The sequence below is a fragment of the Parasteatoda tepidariorum genome, chromosome 4 (assembly GCF_043381705.1).
Source record: "Parasteatoda tepidariorum isolate YZ-2023 chromosome 4, CAS_Ptep_4.0, whole genome shotgun sequence".
NCBI lineage: Eukaryota > Metazoa > Arthropoda > Arachnida > Araneae > Theridiidae > Parasteatoda > Parasteatoda tepidariorum.
The window spans coordinates 40142762-40163762 of NC_092207.1; the positions used below are offsets into that span (position 1 = coordinate 40142762).

At 27.8% G+C, this 21001-nt stretch overlaps 1 protein-coding gene across 1 annotated transcript in view; it reads left to right on the forward strand.

Moving 5' to 3' along the window:
* The first annotated feature begins 1369 nt into the window (after positions 1-1369).
* LOC107441085 (alpha-1,3-mannosyl-glycoprotein 4-beta-N-acetylglucosaminyltransferase A) overlaps positions 1370-21001 on the forward strand; it is a 70944-nt gene continuing 51312 nt past the window's right edge. The window contains exon 1 of the mRNA XM_016054228.3: positions 1370-2014. Within this exon, the coding sequence (XP_015909714.1) occupies positions 1885-2014 (130 nt within the window). The 5' untranslated portion in view covers positions 1370-1884. The remainder of the gene's footprint in view (positions 2015-21001) is intronic.

Genomic DNA, 21001 nt, shown 5'->3' on the forward strand with positions numbered 1-21001 from the left:
TGAAGTAATTGAATAAGCGCCTTTTATCCGTGACAATACTCAATAAAAATGTAGCGTAACTGCGAATTTAATCATGTTATTGGAATAAAGCCAATTTATAGGAACATTTTTAGAGTAAAAAGTAGATTGAAGAAACATTTTCCACCCGAAGAATCGTGTATTGAAAATTAATTAGATTTAAATGTAATTTTGCAAGAAACAAAACACTTTCTTTGAACTAATTACATGTTTAAGAAAATTCCATCATCACAAAGAATCTCGTTTACACGAAAAAATAATAAATATTTCCATTAAGGAATAACGAAGAAATTTATAAGCTTATACACAGTTAAGTGAATAATGAATTTTAAAATAAGTAACTTTTAATAAGTCTATATATAAATCAAATTAAGTCTATAAATTAAAATTGAAAATGTAGTATAAAATTAAGAAGAACTGAAAGAAGTAACTTCAAGGTTAATAATTTTAATGCAGCAAAAGTATACAGATAAATACTGGTACTGAATTATTTAAAAATAATATTTGTTTCTCTGACTCTCGTGTTAACAAAGTCGATTGAAGTTAAAGGGAAATTTGCTAAAGCATCTTATTAAGGAGATATTTTATTTGCGAATGGGCGATAAAATGTTCGAGCTCTGATCAAATTCCTTACATTTGAAAAAAAAGCAAATATACTCTTTATGTAAACCTGGTTATCTATCAGCATAACGGAAATACAAAGTAATAAAAAATGGAAAAATACTATTACTTATTTCAAATTCTAAACGACTGGTATTCATTACATTGAAAGATAAGTATATAAAATGAATCAAAAATAATCCCCTGCAGTCTACAAAAATTCGGAAATGCAAAAAAAGGAAGTTTAAAAGAACTGAAGAAAAAACTAAGAGTTGTAAGACATAAGTAAAAATTTTTAGTTAAATTGCATTTCCAATTTAAACGACCAACGTCATAATCTTAGTGTTAAATCATATTTTTGAAAAAAAATTTTCACGTTTAAAATAATACTTTTTTGGTTTAATGTTTTTTTAAATGGGATGTTCACCTCACTTTAATGTTCAAGCAATTTAACTCTATCTTAATTTGAAACTAATAAATTTTCTGCTGATTTTTGTTCTTTTGTCCCTTTAATTTGTCTCACAAATACAACTTGAAAACAAAGAATAAAATATCTATATTCACGAAATCTAAATGGAAATGAAAGAATAATTATCTAAAGAAAATATAAAAGTACAGATTTAACGTAAAAGGTACAACGAGAGAGGATAGTATTCTCTCTAAATATTCAGCTCCAAACGCTTTTCCCTCTCTGTCCTTCAGCGCCATCTGGGATAAACCAACGAAGTAAAAAGCCGGCAGCAGTTCAGATGACTCAGAAACAGGAAACCTTTCTCGGAACTAGTCAGGACTCCGGACTCTCCCACTTTCTAAAGCTTCCCTTAGCAATGCATTCATCAGAAATAGGAGCTGGTGCGTTCTCCGGAGAAATATGAATAACTTTGCATCTGTTGTCCGAAAAGAGAAGAGTTAAAGCAATTAATTTCGATCGAATTAAATTCACAAATGATTTTTGAAAATTATTTATTATAATTTATAAAATTAACAGATGCCAAAATATAGCCTAATTTTTTTAAACAATGTAATAAAAATATAAAAACTAAATTAACGAAGAAATGTTTGGAAGGTATATTTAGATTGGGAAGAAAACTATTTTGTATACTTTTTTTACAATTGGTAAAGTATTGATTCAAGAAGCAATAAGACATTCATATCGGAAAAATCTGATTGACTTGATACAAGGTGTGTTTTTAGAGGAATTAAAAAGAGCTATAACTTTAAACTTAACTTATATTTTTAAGATAAAGTTTTGATATAGAAACAGATATGACAAATAACGTTGTGAATTATTTGAATCGTCATTTGTTTCGGCGGCAATATTTAAAAACATTTTATATCACCATTTTTCTTCTTGCAGTGCCTTTATGTACAATTTTATTCATTACAGTTTATTCAGGTAAGTTAATTTTTAGTACTTCTATGTACTTTACCATTTAAATTATAGTTGGTATTATTTTAAATCATTCACTTAAAGTTCTAACAATCTAACTTCAAGGGAAAAATTTTATGAATGAAAGCTGCGTGGTGTTAAAATCCCAAAGAACTATTTAAACAATTATTTTTAGCTAAAGTATAACATTAGAATTGTCTTAATACTTCAAAATCAACCATTCTGTAAATAAATTAAAAATAGACAGAACAATTTCAAACCAATAAAAAGTAAAGCATCCCAATTAATTTTCGACGAGATTTTCTATTTTTCAATACTACTAATAATCAATACAATACAAAACATACGAAAGGTTATATTTATGTAAAAGAGACATATTTCAATAAATAAAACAAGTTAATTCATATAAATCATTTGAAATATTACTGTCTAAATGAAATATACCTCCGATTTGGCTTTAAAATGTTAATTTTTCTGTGATTAATATTATCGAAAGTTTACATTTTTCATTTTCGATACTCTGCAACGAGGGAAATATGGGAAGATTTAGTTTAGAATTATACTAAATATTTATGTCACTGTACTTTACGCATTTTTGTTTTTCAGCTTACAATGATCCAAATTTAAGTACTCTTGGACATACAAAAATTTGAGTTTGGAGCATTTGAATCTTTTATAGTGTTTTATTATTCATACATTCTCTATGTTCCCTTGTTATAATTAGATTTCAGAAATACATACATGTAGACACATTTTGTTAACTAATGCAACTGATAGAAGATTTTAACATTTTTAAAAATAGACGAAAAAGTTTATGTATTTGAGAATTCTTCGTAGAGATAATAACAGTTTGTTTAATTAACACATTAATCAGTCAATGCGCAAGGCAAGAATTTTGTATTTGATGTTCCTCTAAATAATCTCAAAGGATGCATTCAAATTTTTGTACCACGAATGTAAATGTGTATTTAATTCAGAAATTTATTTAATCTTTAGAGGGTTCATTTGTATGCTATTTTTGTATGATTTCTAAAATGAAGGAAATATAATCTGTTTATGAAAAATTTAAATTTTTATTCAGATCCAAGAATAAAAAAAAAATATTTCCTTCATATTTAATATCAAAATGCTTATTTTATCATTGAGTTAACTTAATAATCAAAATTCTTATTTTATCAAAATGCTGATTTAATCATTGGTTGTAGGAGGCATCATACTTGATGAATGAAAAACAAAACACTAAACCTCGTTTGTGGTTGCACGTTTGCATTCGTCTAACGTTTTCATTCATTGTGCTGAGTGCTGTGATATAGCGTCGAAATTAGTCCTTATTATTTAAGCTGCGCATATCTTTAATGAAATTTCACTAATCATAAGCAGATCCAAAGCGTGTAAATATCGCCCTATTTAAATGAGTAACTTAAAAAAAGGTAAAAAACAGGGGGAATTTAATAAAATAACATATTTAAGTGATGTTTCCAGTAAGAAAATAGCACAAAAAATTATGAATTTTCTAGATTCATCGTTCGGAGCGTAACTCATCCAGTCTGCACTATTATTATTTTAAAAAAAAGGGAAAATTAAGTAATTTAACTAATAAAACTAGATTATAATAAGCAAAATTTTCCATTTGTCTGTACAAAGAAAAAAATATGGTTCAAACTACAAAATTATGATAAAATTTATCAAGTTTTCGGCTATTTAGGAATGCCAAAGAAGCTTGGTAATTTTTATTGAAGCGCTATCGTAATGGTTTCGGTTAAATTTACAATAGAAATATAAATTTATCATCCGATATAAAATTTGGAAAATGTTGTAAAATTCGGTAATTTTATCTTAATTCCATAAGAACCATCTATTCGGTCAAATTTACTTTTTAGCTTTTTCGCTCAAGTTTATTTCTTTTTTTTTTTACCAAATGTGAAGTAAAAGGAGCTATAATTTTGAAAACCAAAATTTAAGGTAAACGGTTACAATATGAACGGGACAATTACCAAATGAATGCTCTAAATACCGTATAATTAGGTTTTATTAACTAGAATCATGTTTTTTTAGTTGTAGAAATGTTGTTACCATACAGTGCGATACCGTGTTGTAGCAGCATGCTTTTCTGAAATTACAAAAGGTTAAAAATATTTAATTTCATCAATACTATCGAATTTATTTATTATGACAAGAATAGATTTTTTGAAGAACATATTTAATTCAGATTCATTATTTCAAAAATTGTTTTATTAACTTAAAGCAGTTATTCCTTAACCAATTTAACTTTCCGAAAAAGAAAAGCAATTTTTTCCTTCTCATATAAAATGTTATTTGATAATAGCAATTTGAGTGTTGGATTTTGAATACTGAATTTTTAGTTAATTATTTTCACTGAATGTAAGGAATTGAAGACTTAAGATGCAATATTTACAAGCAATAAATTAACAGCTTTGAGTAAAAATAATAAAGGGTAATTTTTCTGTTTAAAATCAAATTCATAACAATAGTTTTAAAGTTGTTAAAAAAATTGGAAGCTGTCTGAATGTAATTACCTTTTGGTAAAGAACTTGACAAAAATTAGATATTAGCAATACGTTTTGTAGTACAAATCGCACTTTTAAGCAATCATGATTCCGCAAATTTATTGAAATTAATTTTTGACTTGTCAATCAGACTTTAATTGCATGAATCTTTACGAGATGTATAATGTGTAAGAAATAAATACAAATGTTTTACTTACAGATGTCCTTATCTAATATGGGCTTACATATTTATTACGTAGGCAAATATTAAGTAAATAATAAAATATTAAGTAAATACTAAAATATAAGTAGAAATTTATATAAATGTTTACTTTAAAAAATATCCTTAATGTTAATATTCACGTTTCTTCTATATTTTTTAAATAGTGTATTATTTAGCACAATTTCTACTCTCTTCTCCCATTACGTGTTAGTTACTGAATTGCAGAATTGAAACATCATATTGTTTTCCCTAATAAAGAATGTATTGTAAAGCCATCAGAAATTATTTGTTTTAAATGAATAAAAGCTTCAACTTGATATTATTAAGAAATGCCTTGACAGCCGTTGTCTATTTTAATTATATTTGCGGATACATATCGCAATCCCTTCTTTTTAATTACAAAATCAAAAGTAAGTAAATTATCGAAAAAAAATGTTTAAAGTTAAATAACTTTATTTCTTAAATTCTTATTTTATAGCTTTGCCAAGTTGTAATTTGTCACTAGTGTAGTTCTAAATTTGCATGTCGACTTGGAAACCATTCTTTCAGCCTAAATAGATTCCGTGCTTGTATTTTTGTGTAAATGTTATCGCATTTCCATTTTCGATTCAATTCAGCCAATTATTATTTTATGCTTAAATAGTTTCAAATATCTGATAGTGTCCAAAAAGGTGAAATAAAAATAGCTTTTTCCATAATGATGATAGATTAGCTAGAAATGTTCATTTCCACCAACATAAGTAATATAGTATGTTTATTCTCTTGAACGCGTATAGTTTGTTACAGGAGCTTGTTTTAGGCTTAAAAGCTTCACAGATTTCATTGATTTTTAAAAATATTTTGTTTGCGATTTGGATTTCTTTTTTGCAAAATGTACTACTAATAATATATATAATATAAGTAATAACAAGAACTATAATTTTGAAAACTAGAACTTCTAGTAAGAGGTTAGCATATGAACGGAAACTGTTAAGGTATCAATGGTTAAAATACCGTAGATTTTGGTTTTTATTGCAAGAATTATGTTTTTTTTGCGGTCAGAATTTGTTTTGGATTTAAAGTATTAATTATATTGAAACGAAAAAAAACGGTTTAACGCTTGCATGCTTTATAGAGCCTCAGCAATATGGCCATTATTAAATTTATTTTTTAATTATAAAACTTTAAACAATTCTGGATCAAATTATGGTATAAATACCCCACTTTGGGTGCATCATTCGTAAAATCCATTTTGCATCGAAATCCATTTTTACAGTAAATATTATACCGTAATATTTACAGTAACGTTTATTTAATTAGAGTGGTCCAGTAATTTTACTGTAATTATTACTGTAAACATTACGGTATATCTGATTTTTTCTTCCGGAACATGTTGCAGTAAAAATGGATTTTGAGATAAAAAGTACCGACACCTTAAATGCTGGTTCGTTTTTCCGTAATTTGACCTGAAATATACGCATGCAATGGGCATTTCTTACTATCGTCTGTAGTTTTTTCGCCGTAGTTTTTTCATCGAGCGTGATGCTTTTAGTACCTTTTCGCTTTCTCCATTTTTTTAAAAGAATTATTCATTTGTAAATAAGAACAATAAAAATATCTGAAATTCGAATATAATCATATTTGTGTTCCATTGTTTTCGTAAATATGTGTAAAATAATTTTTATGTTGAAACATATTATTACCATAACATAATGCTTACTCTATTTTCGTTTTGAAACAAACAATTGAAATGAATCGTTTAATTTCATTATGCGCCTTGTGTATGTTTAAAGACTTAATTCCTTAGAGATCGCGTAATTAAAAAAACGGTCTAAAAATTGCCTATCTTCTTCCTAATTCAAAAAAATTACACATGACTAAGTATATGTAGAATATAATATGCGTGTTAATTTTTAGCTTACTTGTTCGATGAGTGCTGACATCTAGTTTAAAATTAAATAACTAGTTTTAAGCACATAATAAATGACCGAATACTGTAACCCGGAGAACAGATTGAAAAATAAAACAAGCAAATGTATTGTTCTGGGCAAAACAAATATATTGTTTCTCTTTTGACTCAGATATATCCGGTGCACAAGAAAGAGAGGGCTATACTTATCACTCTGCCAGGAAGGGTTAAAGTTTATTGTACAGCAGCAATTCCAACTGTATATTGTAAATGATATAATGTGGTTTTCATGCGTATTACTATATTATTACACCTGAATCTTGCATGCAGTAGTATATTGTAATAAATCTTTTTCAAAAAGCATTAGTTTTTCTCACGAAAATCTCTTAAATAGGATTACAGAAAATTCTTTCACGTTTTTTAAAAAACTTTTCCTGAAATAAAAAAAGTGCATGTAGAGCATAAATTCTGAACTCATAGCGTGCATTTCGTTACATTTTGCCCATAACCAGCTTTATTTTATCAATACACATTATAAGTTTTTCACTGTACTTAATTTAAAAAATTGATTAATATGAAATATTTTATCCACAATAAGTTTAAAACTTAACACGAAATATTGTTTGATATTTGGAGAGTTTCTAACAGGCAGTTGTTATTCGAATAATTTCGCATAAACATACAGCTTCTAAACCACAATGCTGAAGCTCATCTAATCAGGCTGTGAGTTGAGAATAGACAGTTAGGAATTTCTGGTTTGACATTAGACTTCAATTTGATGGTAAACACTCTGCAAAGTTTGCACATCCGTTGCGTGACTTTACTTGTAGATTTTACGATTGCTTCAAACACCCGATTATTAAACATTATTGCCTTTCCTCAAGGGACGTCTGATGTCTAAAATGAGTGAAAACCTGCCAGCTTTTACCTTTTCTTCCAGAAAATTATTTTAAATGTCACTAAATATTTTATAATTAAAGAGATATATATTTGAATATTGTACGCAATAGTATTAATTTAATTTTCTACATTTCTCAGGAATTTTTAAAAACAATTTTCAAATAGTCCGAGAATTTTTGATGAGTCAGTAGCATGTACTATTTTTTATTGTATCGCAGATATTATTTTTCAAAAATGAATTGGCTTTCTTCACACTGTTAAAAATTTTTAAGTAAAAATGGTTAAATAATAATTTATTAAATTGTTATTTTACCATATTCAACCAAAATAGTCAAATAACCATGAAAAAAAAAATTTGTTCCTTGCTTCCCATTCGTCGTTATCCATTCACCCTTCCCTCCTATTGGCCGTTGCTCTAACCCCCTTGTGACGTCACCTTTCTTTACATTTACCCTGTTTTTCTCTCATTTCCTTCTAAGGGTCCGATCCGGGCAAGCCGTAGCTTCCTTTAAATCAGTACAGTGAGCAACCCGGTACGAGTGGTTTAAACCAGGACGACCGGGTCACTGTTCTAACAGAGACTCATTTTAAACATAAACATTTCCAACTTCAGATTACTTACTAAAACATCTCTTAAATCTCAAATCTATGCGTAAAATTAAAGTGTAGATTTTAATTTGACCACCGCCTCTGCATTTCACTGCCTATGATCCACGTACAACGTCAATATTCCAGGTGCCCACGGGCACAACCACCGATGAAAGTGTGTAGTGTCCGCTTCGCGGACAGGTGCACTGAAGACAAACTCAGTTCAAGTTCAAGTTCTCATTTCCTTCTGTTGCACTGATGAAGGTTGACCTTTGAGCATCCGAAACAGCTGTTTGCATTTATAAATATTTTTGTGCTCCTAACGTTGTTTACCTTAGTTTGTAACCACGAAAAAGATGATACTTAAACTGTTAAGTGCGAGAAAAAACGTTTATTGGTTATATTTACCTAATATGGCTTAAAAACCGGAATTCTATCCGCTCTAACCTTATGAAGCCATTTTGTCCCATGCAACTGAGTACATTCTGTGGCTGAGAAGGTTGATTGCTCACTGTCGTAACAGACTGAGCAGAGGTTCAAATCCCAGCACCATCAATCCAGGTGGCACTTCAATATCTCTTCTATTCCTTCAATACATGAGGAGTTTCTAATGTCCTCCACTCTTCAATCGGTGACCTTGGATTGTTAGAATAAATACTCCCATTCTGCTCAAATGCCTCAGCACACAGAGCTCCAATGCCCGAATAAGTTTATTTTAATAGTTTAGAAGCTATGAGAGTTGTAAATGGTTACAAAACCGTATCATTTTGTGTTCCTGGTCTGATAACCGGACCAGTTGTAAACGGTTTCAATACCATATAGGTAAAAAAAAACTGTTCTTAATCATAAACTTTATTGTTAATCGGATGGACAGACTGCTGCCGGCTATTTTATTGTAATTTCAGAATGCAAATTCTAAAAGTGCACATTTATGAACTTTTGATTGAAATATTTAGAAAACAATACGATTCATAGAAAATTACTTTTCAAATGAATAAAAATATACATGGTTGTTATCTTTATCGTATAGTAGATAGAATGGTTTGATTTAATTTTTATACAATTGCAAAATTCAGAGAGTATTCTAACTTAGTCATGAACTTCTTTCCTTATATGGTTTGAGATTTGTATCAATATACTTGTTCTTTCAGTTAATATTAATGCATGCATAAAAACAAGAAAATATCAGTGGATGCATTATATATAACTTAGTGACTGAATTAAGAAAATTCTTACTTTAAAACGTAGAGAGAGTTGTGCGTACAACTATTTTTTATTTATTATTCTTTTTTGTAACGGTAAAATAAAAATGCTGTTTTATTTAAATTCCTTTTATCTCTTAAGATAAATTTCTTCTCTTGCGGTTTTACCTGAGCTTTTCTTCGCATTTTCACATATTTAAATGAGGTACAGGAGGGTAATTACTCCAAAAAAGGGAGAAAGAAAAAACTTTTTCTACCGTTCCCTGAAAGAATATTTGCATATTTACTTTACTAGAATATGCGTAGTTTTTGAGCCTCGAGTGGTTTTTTTCCGTCGAAATGTAAATTAAATTCAAGGTGTTGAGTTTGAACAAGAATTTTTTTAGGTTTTTTTTATATATTTTTTTTTAGACAACACATATTTTAATGCTCGGTAAAAAATATTTAAAAGCTAAATATTGCATTAATTTATTTAGAATGTTATAAAATTATTAGGCAAAAACTAAAATAAAGTAATGAAGGATAAAATAATACAATTTTAAAATTAAAATACTTGATCAATGCAATTCATTATTTGACTTGCTTTTAAAGGGATAAAGTTTTGTATAAAATTAAACTCATTTGTGTGTAAAATTAAATTCCTCATTAATATTAAACAATTGCTATTAGCATGAAATTCTCCTAAAAAATATATCATTTTAAAAATTAAAAATACGAATGTAAGTACTGTATAAAATTAGAAATTAATTATTTAATTAATTTCAGTGGTAGAGATATTTTGAATTAACTTATACATTTAGATGTTTAAATTTTGATAATCATACGTGAAGTTTTTCAGAAAAATCTTTAATTAATTATTAAAAATTTTAAAATATCACATTTAAGTTTAAAAATAACTAATATTTAGAAACAATTTATTAAACTGCAATTAATAAAGTCTTTTTTGTTCAATGATGTTTATTTTATTTCAAGTACAATTTCAATTCCTTTATCAAAGTATAAATATTTTTTTATTGCTTTAGGAAAAGGAATAAATTCAAAAATAAGAAAAATTATAAGTGTGTTTTCAGATACTGAGTAAATTTTTAAAAACACAAAATATCAAAAAAGTGTAGGAGAGTATTGTCCAAAGGAGTTTTTAAAATTTGCAACATACATTCAAATTGTTATTGAAATCAGTATTACAAGTAAAACTCGAAGTATGAACGTAAATCTTAAGTGTGATAGGTTGCTTCCTTACTATTGTTAGACACGATAGTTTCAGTTTACAAAAAGAAGACCACTCTTCAATACTTTTTCAACGCTGGATAAATAACTCGTATCGGTCAGAAAACTATAAAAAATGTCTTGCTGTTGTTCTGATAAGACATAATCTTCATGGCAATGGATGGTCATATCAAGACATTTTAGATTAATTAAGAACAGATAGTCCAGTTATTCATTTTTGATGAAACTCTGCTTTTGACAGTTTTTAAGAAACGTCAAAGTCAAAATATTTATAATTGGTTAAAATGCATCTAGTGTATTAAATAAATTTAAAGCTTAATATAGCGAAAAAATCCAAACCTAAATCATTTCGGGTAAGAATGAAAAAAAGATGCAGTTTTTGTGCCAATTGAAAAAAGCAAAGATATTTAAGAAAAAAATCCACAACATGACACTTAAAGATGCATAAAGAAACTTGGTACTGTGAGAAAAATAAGTCTGATTTCAAAGTCATAGTATAAAAATGAAGCTAAATTCCATTTTCTGAAACATCGAGTTCAATAATATAAGTAATAATTTCGCAATTGAACTGCCTTAAAGTTAATTATTTTTATAATTTTAGTTAACTTATGCAGAAATGTTTTTGTTAACAGACTAGTTAGTCATTGGATGCATTTTCCTTACGATTATTTGATTCTTAAGACATTAATTGTTAACAAAAATTACGCTAACAGTGTAAAATGCTACTGCATAACAATAAATAATGTAAAAAGCTACTAATGAATAAGAAAAAAAATTATCAAGACTTAGATCAACTGTTAAAGTGACTCCCACCGCTCTTTTTTTCAAGTTATGTGCTTTTTAATCTCCATTATTTATTGTCAATGAAAGTGCTCGGATAATCTTAATATTTTCGTACATTTTTGAGTCTTCACTAAGCAAAGAGTATACATAGGAGAATAAGGCTAGCTTCCATAGACATAATGTAAACCAGTTCTTCAAAGTTTGACGCGGTTCCCTTGTATAAAGGAAAAAATAACGTTTAGGGACACATCAGCACAGGTTCTTGAAACACCCACCTCTCCTCCCAATCACTACTAGGGTTGGGGAGGAGATGAAATGTTTTCATTTTTATTTATTGTTGATTTGATCAGCATTTTTATACTATGGATAAAAGTACTGTAATATTAATTAAAATATTTCTTTAAGAATAAATTTTCATTATCCGTGTTGATTAAATCGGATAAATGAATGGAATAAGTTTCCTTATGTGTGTAACTACAATTCTCTTTCATCTGAAGTGCATTAAAATTCCAATCAAAAATATAGAATCCAATCGCAGATTGAAAATATAAAAAACTCTTTATACAGATTTCAATGTATATATATCAACACCATAATTTAAAATTAAAAATATAGTCAAAGTTTTTATATGTATCATACCAAAACATAATTAAAATATCTTTTTTTCTAAACAAAATACTGGAGAAAAAATGTTTCATTCTCTAAACTTTGTTTCTATTTTGCAGATATTTCTTCTGTTCCGAATGAAATAAATAATTTTTTTTCCCAGCTTATTTTTAATACGCATTTTCCATCGTTTCTAAGCAAACAAAAATTCATTCCAAGTCTTGACAAATGGTTTAATTTTCACTACCAAAAAGTTTTTTTCGCAGCAAAAACAACTTTTTTTCCGAATCTTGTTTGTTATAAATTAGCAAAAATATATAAAGAAAGTAATTTTTTTTCCGAATGAAATGAATGCAACCGAAAGAGATGAGGCATGATTTTATTAAAGAACTTTCTTGCTCAAATTGGCTTTATTGATACAGTTTTTATCTCTGCTCCTGCTTTTGAAACTTAGTTAGTAAAACTGTCATCTTCGTCTTAAAGATATAAAACCAAATGTAGTAATGGTATTACTTCGTATCTCGAAGCTTTTTATTTTTTTTTCTCAAACTAAAAAAATCTAATTTAGTTTTATTAAGGAAAAAATTCAAATATGTTCTAGGGAAAATGTATTTTCTGAAAAGCATTTTTATATTTTGCTTTCAAATTAAAAAAAAAAAACCTTTTTGAAGTAAAAACTTAATCAAGTTATCTGAAAAACCAAATTTGACTCCGCATTTTTATAGTGATATTTATTTTTTAATCAAAATAGGTCTTGGATTTAAGTGAAATTTCTTCTTACATACCGGTTTATCTAACTAGGTTTTAGCTATATTTAAAATAACGGTAATATTTAGCATTAGCTCAAACATAAGTAGGCATTTATGTATAACCAGATTACGGAAAATTGAAAAAAATACGTGACTTTTAATGCTTTTAAAATTTTAGAACATACTGAGCATATTCAGAGTACTGTATTGCAAAAGATGTATAAATTTTACGGAGAAAATATAAATATTTAAATTTTATAGAAATTTTATGTGAATAAAACCAGTTTAAAAATTTTTTGATAGTGTTGTTTCTAAAATAAAAGTTTTAATTCAAATTCTTTTAAGTATGTCTTACTTGAATTTAGCTTTCTTCATTCAACTTGATCCTTTCTTTTAAAAACCTCGATATGCTGTAAATGGTTTCTTTAGCACTACTTACTTAAGCACTTGAATTACTTACCAAGTGCATCTTATTTGCATAGCTAGAGCATTTAATTGCATGCAAGAGTGCCATTTGATTGTATGATGTTACATTGTATGCATAGTTTTTTTTCATGCTAAACAATTTGATCTTTTTATTCGTTTATTTACTTTCAATTTATGTTTTTAATCAGCATGAAGTCCACTTTAAAAAATTAAAAGCAATGCACATAGCGCAAAATAAAAAATGGACCACCCCTAGTAACTTTTGTTCTACTGACCGGATTTTCACGTTCTAGGACTCAATCCAAATGGTTCGAGGGGGTGACCTGAAATATGCAAATTAATTAGTGCAGACGATATTTAAATTTCCAAAGAGGACATTTAGGTTATGAAATGAGACAAAAAATTGTGCTTTCTCTGAATAACATACTTTTTTTTTTCGGTGGATTTTGATTTCTGATTTCTAAAATAGAGGATAGCCACAATCTGGGAATAATAGTTTCAATAATTTATCAATCAGAAAAACGGTCCAAATTTCGGATAACTTCATGTATATCATGTTTTTTCGTTTTTCCCTTATCTCGAGAAATATTTAAGCGTATTAAAAATTTTTTGCACATAATTGTAAAATTCAATCATCCACAGATAATTCCATGCAAACATAACTTTTGGTATACATTTATTATTTTATTTATTAATAGTTGAAAATTTTTTTATTTGAATTGAAAAAATGTAATTTTAAATGGCAAAATACAAATTATGAGCGAAATCATTCAATTATTTTCTGAGAAATCAAATTCCGAAATTTTTACAATTAAATTTCTTAAGAACTATTTGACCGATTTTTCCCATTTAAATCTTTTGCCATTTTCAAAAATACATTTTTTAAAATGACGTGAAAATTATTTACCTTACTATACAAAATGTTTTCGACTATTATGCAAAATACTATTAAACATAGTAACTACTCAGTGAAAGTTGTTTTCATGGCTTTGACTGAATGAATTTTATAAGTGTATGCGAATTTTTATTTTATTTTATTTAAACATTTTTCGAGATATGACGAAATAAGCGAAAAGTAAAATTAAGATTAAGGGGTCCAAACTTGGTATCGCTTTCTTGATCAATTTATTAGGAGCATATTTCCAAGATTTCGGCTACCCCCTATATTTTAGGAGTCAGAAATCCAAATTTGTCGAAAAAAAGGTATGTTTATTCAGAGAAAGTGAGTTTATATGTGTCTTATTTCTTAATTTAAAATATTGTCATCACTGAATGATTAACATATTTTTAGTCATCTCCGGTTTAACCGTTAAAAATAAATCCTGGAACGTAAAGATCTTATCATTAGATCAAAAATTTCAATTGTTTTTTAAATCTTTCAAATTTTTTTTGACACACTGTACAACAATGTGAAACACCTGCGTTTATGAGTACATATATATGCTACCCTCTCCAAAATCACCATAGTTTCGGAATATTTTTTTTCTTTTTCTTTAAGCAACTAGATACATCAAAATTAAAAATTCAGTTACAAGAACATAATTATTTTTTTATTGTAACATACATTTTGTTCCACATATTTAATTTACCGCTTTATTCGTAAAATATTTACACCTTGTAATTTAGACTTTATTACAATGTTCTTCATTCACGAAATGGTTTAGAAAATCACATTTAAATTATGAATTTTTAAAAAATCTCGTTAAATATTTTTTACCAATGAAATAGCGAAAAAGTTTAATATTCGTTACTAAGGTTAAATAAATGAATAAAACTAAATAATTTTTAATATAAAAAATAAATCAGTGGAAATATAAGAAATAAAATAAATGGAAATATAAAAATCTTATTATTAAAAAGAGGTAAAATAAGAAAATATTATTCAACTTTAATGCAACAAAGGAAAAACGAATTAAGTTTTTTATCTTTTTCTTTAAATAGCAATCAAAACCAAAAACAGAGTAGTAAAAAGATTAATATTAAGAAATAATGGTACATAAATATGAGTAGTAAATAATGGTAAATGAGGCATATATAAATAATTTTCAGACAAATACAGTTAAAACTTATACCATCATTTTTAGCTCTTGACAGAAAAGATCAAACGATTTTTTGCTTCAATGAAAACATACGAAACGGCAAGAGGACTAATATCGTTTTATGATAGGCACAGAAGTGTATATTTTCTTCCAAAGAAATTGCTAAAATTTCAATAATCACAAAAAAGTGTAAAAGTAATATTGATTTAATTTTTTATTTAATTTCAAACATCCTTTAGTAAAAACTGTTATTTATAGTTTTATTTTGAATGATAAAATGTAACTATTATGCTATCAATATAATGTTAAATGCTTGATAGTTTAATATTTGATTTTAAAATTAGCTGTAAATTTTTATGGAAAAGAAAAATAAGCAAGTAGAACACTAAAATACCACATAAATTCGCTCTTTTATTTTATGTAGCTGTCAATGAAGAAAATACTATAAAAGTTACCAACATGAAGAAAGTATAGTCATAAAAATGCATTTTTGCACGAGTTACACCCCAAATCATTTTATGCGATGAAGTTTGGGTCATAAAACTTATCTTCACCGAGGATTCTTTCATTTATTTTGCTCTTACTTAGGAAAGATGTATTTCAAATGCACATTTATATGCCATGCATCGAACAGTTGTATTATATTTTTTGATACAAATTACAGTATTTTTCCTATATTTAAATTGAAAACCAAATGCGAGATTTAAGTGGTATTTTATTTTCTTCAAATATTTTTATTCTTTTTATTCCTTAATTTTTCAAAAGGTGAATAGATTAGACATCGGAGGTTTGTATCGGTTGAAGAAGGACACGTTTAATAATGAGCTTTTGTTTTAAACATATGATAAACAATATTAAATAAAATCGCTTAACATACAATGTGTTAACACCAAACGCTTAACACCAAATGTGTTTTATTTTTATATTATAGCGTACTATCATGAATATTTTGTTATTTTAAATTCTTGTGCGGAGACTTATCTTGTAAAAACTCTAAACGCTGGTATGATTTATAAAATATGAAATATAATTAATATTTTTTGCACACATGCTGCAGTTGCTTTTATAATAATAACTGTCTCACACTTATTTAAAATAATTCAGACGGATTAAATATTCAGTAAATAATAACTAGATCTAAAATTTTAAAGAATATTAAATATTTAAAACAGACTGATGAATAATTTTACTCGTGTAAAATATTGAATTATTATTTTTAAACGTTACTTTACTTGTATTATAAATTGCTTCTTGTTTAGAGATGCAGATTCTAAATTCTGCTATACATATACAGAAAAATCAGAAACAAAAAAAGTTTCACGTGGATTAAAATTTTCGAAAACAGCAATATTTTTGTGAAACATTACAAAGTACACTTTCTACTGAACAATGAAAAATAGTTGCCTAAATTTTAAAATATTTGAATATGCTGAAATGATAAAATATTCTATTTACACGACTGTAGAATTTCCTTGTAATGTCAACACTTATCAATAAAACTTATACCTATAAAAAACTTCGGTTGAAATCTATAAAAAATAATCTATTAAAGTTTTTGGTAACAGTTTGGTGGGCAAAGTAAACAATAACAAATCATTTTAATTCTAAGAGTAAATAGAGACGAATTGAAAGCCTTGAAAGAAAAAGAACAGTGAAGAATTGAGAACTCCTTTTGGTTTCAACCCCCAATTAAACCTATTTTGATATTTTTTTTATATCTATTGTCTTTGATGGTTATTGCACCTACATATTTTGAAAGCGTTTCTTTCTTGGTTTCATGTTAATTTTATGCCCCCAATGTCTATACTTTTTTTGTCTTCATTTTTGATTTGAATTTGAAATTGCGTAATAAAGGTGGTCTTTACAATATACCCAGTAGAAAGATAAACTAATTTCCTTGTTTTCCGACTTGTAGAGCCAACCTCACGTTTGTGAGTCCAGTACGAGCGGAAGTTTGAATTCAACCGGTTGAAGACTCTCCGGGTAGTAAGTGGTGACTGGTGCATGTTAAATCTGTCGGATCCCAATGCCGTCCATGTTGCCCTAGAAAATTAGTACATCTGGGGATACTGAATTAGAGATTGATCGTTCTCTGGTTCAGATCCAAATGTCGAATTCTTGGCCATAGATGGCGCCACTGGAAAACAAGAGCAATCGCACCCCCTCTGCCTTAATGGCCGACGACCACATCAACAGCGGGAGGAATATAACAAATTAGCTAATATTAAATATATTATTTATTTAATTTTCTTTTTATCAAAAATGGGAATTGTTATGAATGGTACAATGAATTTAGAATTTTGAAGCCGTATCAAAACCCGTAACGCAGCTAAAAAAAAGTTTTGAGTGAAGTTTTAAAGTTTTTACATTTTAATATGTATAAATTGTCAACTACACGCTAATTACTAGATCATTTGAATATTAGCCTACAATTAATTTTAAACATAATTATTAAATAACTTTAAAAGTTTAAGATATAATGTAAAGTACGCCAAGTAAAAAGAAACAGAATGCAGTAATAACTGGATATAATAATCGGATTTTAACGGACAATGATGTAGTCCTAATAATGCAGTAATATAATATAATCTAAGGGTAATAATGTTAAACAGAGTTTAAAAATATAGTGGATCAATCTGTTCTAGCACAAGTGGATAATCATAATTTCAACTGAAAACAATTTTGATGAAAACGACTTCCCTAATTAATTACTTGCAACGTGATTACAATTATGCATAGTTTTGATTTCTACTGTAACCGTGATTACAAGTAATCTAAATACAAGTAATCATGATAATTGTTATAACCATTACTTGCAACAAGATTACAAGCAATCAATATATACGACTACAAGTAAATATGATTGTATAATGTGTGTATCATGGAATATAGTTTTGGTTACTATTGTAACTGTGATTAAAAGTAATCTAAATACAAGTAATCATGATAGTTGTTATAACCATTACTTGCAACAAGACTACAAGCAATCAATATATACGCCTACAAGTAAATATGATTGTATAATGTGTGTATCATGGAATATAGACTGTGTAATGATAAATTCTATAAGTATATACACTCACCGTACGCAAGTTAGTGTCGATGTATAAACGCATTTATTTACTTAAAAGGAATGTAAGTATGTACATACCTAATATATATGCACGCTTGTATGAGAAAACAATATATAGACAAGTGCGTATTTATGTAAATATGATAAATGTTTAGATATTTAGCGCTGTACGTATAAGCCTAAAAGTTATTAACGCTTATATCTAGATGCAATATGTACAGTGCGCAAAAAAATGGATTACCATGAATAACGTCAGATCTTATGATCTGATCTTCACGTTCTAGGACTCAAAGATGATGGTTCGTCGGGCTGTCCTCAAATAAGCTAATTAATAAGCATAGACGACATTTTAAATTACTAAATTAGACACAAAAACCAACTTTCTTTGATGAAACATACCTTTTTTACGGATTTCGATATCTGACTCCCAATATCTAAGGAGTTGCCACAATCTGGAAAATATAAACCCAATAGTTAGGTCAGGAGAATGGTTTACAGTTTGGACCTCCTTTTGATACATTTATTCCTTTTGATGAGCTTTTAATATATTTTATTAAGTTTTACAAACGAAATAAAATGTTTACAAGCTAGATAATTTTTGTTGCTGCAATTTTCCTGTTGATAATAACTTAAATATTTATAATGTAACATAAACTTTTAATGTATTTTAGTTTTACTTTTTCTGCTAAAATCTCATTAATTTTTAGTTGAATATATTACTTTATTACAAAATAAACAAATACTCTTAATAATGCAACTGTCGAAATATTTTGGTATCACCCGAAAAGTAAACAACATATATTGTTAAAAGCAAAATTTTGTTTACCTTATTAACTACTGAAGTAGGTAGAAAGACACATACTTTTTTGTTATAATCAATACTTTTTCTTTATTCTTCATTTCCTCCGCTTAGGAAAAAAATGTATCGAAACTTGACAAACAATTTAATTTGTTCTACACGAAAAGTTTTCTTTCACTCAAGAACTAAAATAGTTTTTTGACCTGATTTTTACAAAACTCATTTTTTATGGTAGAAAAATATATAAAAAAAGATTGTTCTTAACAGACTAATGTAGCTGAAGGGAATGTAACAAGGTTTTATTAAAAAAAGTTCGTGATGCCCTAATTGGCTTTGATAATGCAGTTTTTTTCCCTGAGTCCCTGCTTTTGAAACTTAGTTAACGTATCTGTCAGTTATATATTGGAAGTAGAAAAAAAAATATTTTTGGCGCTAGTACCATTTTTTCTCTATTTAAGTAAAATATATTTTTGTTGTTTTAGGAAAAGATAAAAATGATGTTACTCAAGACTATATATATGGGCAAATCTCTAGAACCTTTAACCTTTTGATAAAAAAAAATAAATAAAAAATATATTGGGACACTATTTTAAACCTCCAGGATTGTTTGAAAATGTATGAAATATCAGAAAATAATCATGAACATCGAAAATTTCGATGCCCTTATAAGTATAAACAAAAAATACTAATTTTTGAATTTTCCTTATTTACCCTTTATTTTTCATCAAAAATTATTAGTATCATAAATGAATTGAAAAATTTTAATGGTGAGTTAAATTGTTATAAAATGTATAAAAGGGCCTACTTTAATTATTTTCAGTCAAGAAATATTTTCAATTAATAAGACATAGGGAAAAAACTAAGTTCTGATTTGTTAAATTCAATTAATTAATCCTGTGGTTACGGTTTGACAGGATTACGGTCTGGACAACCTAGGGCAGTGGTCGGCAAAGTGCGGCTCCAGAGCCGCATGTGGCTCTATGGCTTCTGAAGTGCGGCTCTGGCACAAATATCCACGGAAGGGGCAATAATATTTTCATTTAAAAAAAAAAACTTGGTAAGAAAAAAATCACATCTTATTTTGATAAATTAAAATTCTTCTATAAATCGAGAACATGTATAATTTTTTGTTTAAGTTAAAAGATCGATAGGTAATTAAAATTTTATATTGTTGTAAAAATAAGTAACGGACATCGAGTTTAATTTTATTAGTTTTCGTAAACGTAAACACAAATCATGTACCAACTACCGGCTGAAATTTTTCGCATGTTTTCGGTGTACTCCGGTGGGATTCAAAGGTACCACAAGCATGCGCGCGCATATTTTATCTAAAGTTAAAGTAGTGGGGGTACATATTGGCATCACAGACAAGCAGTTGCAGTGTGAACAGTTTTGTCTTATCTACCGTTGTCCTGTCTTATTAAAAAAGTTTTTGATTTTGAAAGGGACACATTGTTTCACTTTCCAAGCCTGCTGAAGCATCGCCAAGAAAATAATTCCTCTATTGATAAACACCATTTTAAAACAATAATTTTAAATATGAGGGAAGCATTTCTCAGCAGGTTTCAGGAATTTAAAAACAGCAGAGCAACTTTAGCATTTGTCAAAAATCCTCTTAATGCTACGATAACCGAGTTGAAATTTTCTCCTTTTGAAATTGACATTGGTAGCTCTGAAATACAATTGCTGGATTTAAAAAACAAGGAGATATGGCCCTCTAAATTCGAACGTCTTTGCGTTGAATTGGAAATATTGGAGAAGAAAAAATTTGATCTTAGTTCACAACACAAGTGGTCTGCTTTGAATGACCTGGAGAAGGAAGACATGATCATTTGGAATAGTATTCCTGACGATCAGCTGAAAAGGCTCGCATTTGCTGTTCTTTCCCTTTTCGGTTCTACATATCTATGCGAACAATCTTTTTCAAACATGAACGTTATCAAGAGTAAACTGAGAAGTCGTCTTATTGATGAGAACTTGGAA